General features: G+C 35.0%; 1 protein-coding gene across 1 annotated transcript in view; it reads left to right on the top strand.

Moving 5' to 3' along the window:
• The first annotated feature begins 254 nt into the window (after positions 1-254).
• The window catches only part of RIT2 (Ras like without CAAX 2), a 387,902-nt gene continuing 382,156 nt past the window's right edge, over positions 255-6,000 (top strand). Inside the window, exon 1 of the mRNA XM_010358789.2 lies at positions 255-530. Coding sequence (XP_010357091.1) covers positions 428-530 — 103 coding nt within the window. The 5' untranslated portion in view covers positions 255-427. The remainder of the gene's footprint in view (positions 531-6,000) is intronic.

Raw genomic sequence — 6,000 nt, 5'->3', positions numbered from 1 at the left:
TAGCAGTCCAGCCTGAAAAGGGGTCGAATGTGTGTGTGCCACTAACAGCTGTGACTGTGCAGGAGGTAGGCAGGAAAGAGAAAGGGGAGAGACAGACAGCGAGGAAGGGAAATACAGAAAGAATCAGATGAGGGAGGAAATAAAAATTAGAGAGAGACAGAGAGAGAGAGATTGTAGGAGACGTGAAAGAGTGAAGGATCGGAAGGAAGGGTGGGGGATGCAAAAGCCAGATTTTTATTGGAAGCAATTGAAGTGGTTGCTATGAGACCCGCTCGAGCGGAGGACCAGCAGCCAGCCCGACGCTGATGGTTCTTACCTCGTACTAAAACCTTTGCTTTGACACAGTTTTAGAGTTGCTTAATATTCGAGCAAGCACCTGACACGGGTGACTTTCTCCTTCTTTTTTTCCTCCAGTCCCTCGGGTAAGATGGAGGTAGAAAATGAAGCCAGCTGCTCCCCGGGCAGCGCATCAGGCGGGTCCAGAGAGTACAAGGTGGTAATGCTGGGAGCAGGGGGAGTTGGTAAAAGCGGTAAGTTTTCACACCAAATGCTGGGGAAGGAGGGACCTCTATAGAGACAGCTCTATAGAGTGAAACAAGAATGATATTGCTGATGCTGTTAGAGGTGAACTGTGGCAGTTGAGCATCTGGCAGGATGCTCCAAAGTGTCAGGACTGTTAAAGCTATGCTGATGAGTCAGGAGAATGCAGATAGCCAGTGATGATCCACAGAACTTTAAGAGGATAATTGTTTTCTTTGATTTCATGCTGGGTGATTTTTGCTTTTAGTGTATAGGTCTTTTTTTAATAATAAAAATGTGTATGAAATTGTCATGGCATGAGAAAAATGTGCTCCTATTCTCAAAAATCTTCAAATAAAGAAAGAAGTGCTATGAAAATTCAATTAACACAGTTACAAACACAGACATATAGTCAGGATGATCAGTGTTGATTGTTGTGTTCTTTTCTTTCATTAGGAGGTTCTTTTTCCTCATCTATAGTCTGACATAGTGTGTGTGGGCTTTGAATATCAGAAAGAAAGTTGGTTTTTGGAAGTGGCAGTGATTTATGGAGTGATATTCATTTTGAGTCCTGTGCAGGGTGAGCAAACTAAACTTCGTGGTCAATTAAAGGAGAAAGATGAGGTGATAATAGAGATGAAGAATAATAAATTTGTTTTGGTACATAAAGAAGTGTCAGTTGTTGGGATTCTCGAGGAGCCTAAAAGGCCAAATATAAAGAAATTTAAAAAATAGATACATAGTAGTTTTTCAGGTTGATCAAATGTTAGATAGCTCGGAGCTATGGCTGTGACTAGAAAATAAATAAATACGGCTTTTTATATAAATATGAAATATCTCCACTGGGAATCTATCTTTGGGAATGGTAAAAGGCAGAAGCAATATTATAGTTAGCATGGACAATTCAATAGTTTTAGTGTTGACAAAAAAATTAAAAGTTGAAGACAACATTTTTGGCAGAAGAAACCAAAAAGCTGACAACTTTGGTGGATGGGTCCACAAGGGCTAAGAAAACTGAACAGTGAAGGAAGAGGAAGGAGATTGTAACTTTAGTGGACAGCAAAGTTAAAGATAGCAAGAAACATAAAATTCAGCACCCCTACCTCTTCTCCCCTACAAAAGAGAATTCTCATAAAAAATAAAAGAACTAGGTACATCTGAATGTGGTCAGTAGCAAAATGCAAATCAAAGTGAAAAAAAATATTCATCTCTCCTGGGGAGGCAAAACTGTGAAAGAAAAGCTTTGCAATTGTGTATAAATGAGGAATTTTTACACAGCTTTCTCCTCTAAATGTAATGATTTGAGAAGGAAGGAATCAAAATAGGGGAGATTTTAAGGAAAGAGGAAGGGATGGAGGAAGGATAGAGACAACATGATCTATATAATATGAAGTTATACTTTTTAAGAATTCAGTCAGATACAGTGAGGAAGAAAGAAATAAACAATGTGAGAATAAAATACTGAAGAAGAGAGAAAAACAGATCTAAAAAAAAAAAAAAAAACAGGCAAAAGGTCAATCCACATTAAATGCCACCAGCAGTTTGTGAGGTCAGGGAGATGCTGAAATAGTCGCAATAACGTACCTCCGTGTTGCTTCTGTCTGCTGGTGAGGTATTTGCTTTTTCACCAGGAGCTTGGGGGATGTGGGGATAGAGTGACTGGTTTTCAGCCTACTTCATTTTATTCCATGGTAATGAAACTTGGAGAAAGAGTTTTTGGACAGGAACATCCTTCAGCAACATACTTTTCTTGTGATATTGCTGATATTATAGTGGTGATGCCTTGTCTTCTATTTTGATCTCTCCCAAGTATTATTTGTGCTGACTGATCATTGTTACTGTTGCAATGACTATGGATTTTCAATGTGGCACATGGCCTACAGAGTGGCCTGGCTTGCTTTCATCTTTGCTTTGTACAATAGAATTCAATTCATAATTAAGTACTTGAACAAAACTTTTCCAGTGAAATGAAAAGACAGGAACGACAGGCTCATTTTCAGAGAAAGTTAAGGATATTTAAGGGTATAAACAGCTCAGTTGTATTGATTATATATAAATGGCAACCTTGGCTACTACACCAGACAATATTTCTCATACTACAGTTTCACACCTGAAAAATGCTGTCCTTATGACTAAATGTTTGAAATCACAGTGATAAAATCATCTGGTCCTTGGACTTTTCCTATGTGACTTATCTGATGTTATTATATCAGTATATAAACACTCAAGCACTGATTCTCCATATTAACCTTCTATTGAAGGTTAAAATATTTGCTTTCAAATGAGCTAAAAATATATATGGTTTATTTTATTTCATTTAAGCCTAGGCTGGGGTGCAGTGGCATGATCATGGCTCTAAAATATGTTTTAAAGGCTACTTTTCATATTGAAGACTTAGATCAACAGAGGTATATGAAGGGATTGTATAACCCCATTACCATGGGTTGTGTGAAGAGATTTGCAGAAGAGATCTGCTCTTCTGAAGAAACTAAAGAAGATACATCAAGCTGCCATCTCTTTCCAATTCTGAGAGTCAAGTCCAAGTCAGCCTTAAACATGGATTAAAAACTCAATTTATGGTGACTATAATTTTTAAAATCTTGGAGATTTTCTATGTGTATTAATATCTATTCTTTTTTCTTTTTGTAGAGATGGGTTCTCACTAAGTTGCCCAGGCTGGTCTCAAACTTCTGGCCTCAAGCAATGCTGCTACTTCAGCCCCCCAGAGTGCTGGGGTTATAGGCACGAGCCATTGTGCCTGGCCTGAGAAATGTTTTTATCCAGGTTTTACCAAAATATTTTTTGAATATAAACTTTTAAAGAATTTGCAACTTTACTGAAATAGGAATTCCCACAAGATTTAAAATATGTCAAGTAATGAATGTACTTTATGTGAGGAATTTTAAACCACAAGTAATCAATAAAGTTTACTGAGCACGTATTATGCACAGTCCTATACTAGTTACTATAGAGAGGAAAAATGAAAGACATAGACATTTATGAAGCCCCCATTGCATGGCAGGCATGGGTTACATGTATTTCATGCTTGTACTCAGTCCTAACCACAGTCAGAGTCGGTATTTCTATTTCACAGATGAGAAAAACAGAAGTCAGAAAAATGACTTGTGCCTGGTCATGGGGATAATAATTTAGAGTTGGGTGATGTTTTATCTAACTCTACTATATTGTGTTTAATACTCTGAGAAGAAAATAGAGTTGTATCACTCACTACTAAGAAGAAAACAGATCCATTGGTAATGCATTTCCTAGGTCTCGAATGTTACATTTAGAAGAGATCTTAACCGTCTAGACTATCACTTTGATTTATACATCTATGCCTCTTTAATCTTTAACCTAATTGGACACTATGCATAATAATTCTGTATAAATATATAATTTATATTTATATTTTTATAACTAAAAATTATTTGTAATATTGTCCAAGAGTGTTACTAACTGCAGAGAAAACAGGGATACACAAGAATTATATGGACCATGGCCAAACTGAGGCGTTGAGAGTCGAAGAGACCTGCAAAGGTCATTTATACAGCAGTGGCAGAGTCAGATCCAGAATCCAGTCCTTCTGACACCACTGAAGCTGCTTTTCCATCACTCCCCAATTTTCAGAGTAAGCTGAATCAAAACTGCACTATACAAAGTAACAGATACATATACAAAGTAGGAGACGTTTAGGAGGAACAAGTATAGAGATCTAATGTATAGGATGAGGATTATAGGTAATAATATTTTATTTGGAATTTATGCTAATTAGTAGATTTTATTTTTTTATTTTTGTTTGTACATAGTAGGTGTATATATTATATATATATATTTATGGAGTACATGAGATATTTGGATACAGGCATACAGTGTGTAATAATCACATCAGGGTATGGGGTATCCATCACCTCAAGCATTCATCATTTTTATGTGTTATAAATCTTTCATTATGCTTTTTTGTTACTTTAAAATGTACAATAATTTATTGGTGACAATAATAACCCTGTTGTGCTATCAAATGTTATATCTTATTCATTCCATCTAACCACAATTTTGTACCCATTAACCATCTCCACTCCCTCTTCCTACTACCCTTTCCAGCCTCTGGTAGCCATCATTCTATTACCTCCATGAACTAAATTGTTTTAATTTTTAACTTCCACAAATGAATGAGAACATGCAAAGTTTGTCTTTCTGTGTCTGGCTTATTTCACTTAACATAATGATCTCCATTTCCATGCATGCCGTTGCAAATGACTGGATCTCATTATTTTTTATAGCTGAATAGTATTCCATTGTGTATATGTACCATATTTCTTTTATTCATTCTTCTGTTGATGGACACTTAGGTTGCTTCCAAATCTTGACTATTGTTAACAGTACTGCATAAATTAGTAGATTTTAGCTGCTCTTACTACCACCCCCTATGAAATGTAGCTGTGTGAAATGATGGATATGCTAATTTGTTTTCCTATAGTAAATACTTTACCGTCTATACTTATCCCACAACATCATATTGTATACTTTAAATATACACAATAAAGTTTATTTAAAAAATAATGAAGTTAAGATTCATGATAAGAAAACTACTTAAGAAACAATACACATATAAATATACACACATTCAGTGAAATAACAATAAATGACAGTAGAATAGAAACTTACATGTATGGTGATTACAACTAAAAACAAAAGAAAATAACAAGAAAAGACCAATTATCCAATAAAGTTCAATATGTTCTTTTAGACTTCTCGTTTTGTTCCACTGCCCACCCACTCACCTACCTTCAAAAAAGTAAAATAAAATTAAAATTATCTCATGGTTACAGTTTTAAAGTTTTATGGAGTCTAAACAATCCTTACAACAGTTTTAAATATTGACCTTTGTCACTGTGGTTTGAAACAGCAAGACTGTTCCTCAGTGTCAGAGCATGATGAAATACTGCCTTCCTTGACTTCATATCTGGTTCTCCAAGTTCAGAATCAAATTATTCAATAGATTTTATTCAATAATAATAGTATCTTATTTTCCAGGTATTTTGGAAAATACCTGCATTTGGGATTTATGCTAATTTAGTAGATTTTAATTTTATTGATTTTTTTATTTTTATGATTTCATAGTAGGTATATGTATATGTATTTATGGAGTACAGGAGATATGTGTATACAGGCATACACTTACGATAATAATCATGTTTTCAGATTTAAAGAATTTAAGATTCATAATGATCATATTTTGCAAAATAAGATATTATTGCATAAAATTAGGGTAAAAATAACATTTTACCTATTCTGTATTATGATCTTATTTGATCATAAAATAAGAAAGCAAGTAGGAGAGGTATCTGAGCACAGAAATATCAAAAGATTTTGTCTAAGAGTAACGGAAGTAGGAAAGTCAGAAAGTAAGGACTGGACATGAACTCAGGCTTTCTAAATCTAAGCTGTTTTTCTATCAAGTTGTGTGAGAAAATTAGAGAA

This window comes from Rhinopithecus roxellana, chromosome 21 (genome assembly GCF_007565055.1).
Source record: "Rhinopithecus roxellana isolate Shanxi Qingling chromosome 21, ASM756505v1, whole genome shotgun sequence".
Lineage (NCBI taxonomy): Eukaryota > Metazoa > Chordata > Mammalia > Primates > Cercopithecidae > Rhinopithecus > Rhinopithecus roxellana.
This window is presented reverse-complemented; position numbering and strand designations above follow the sequence as displayed.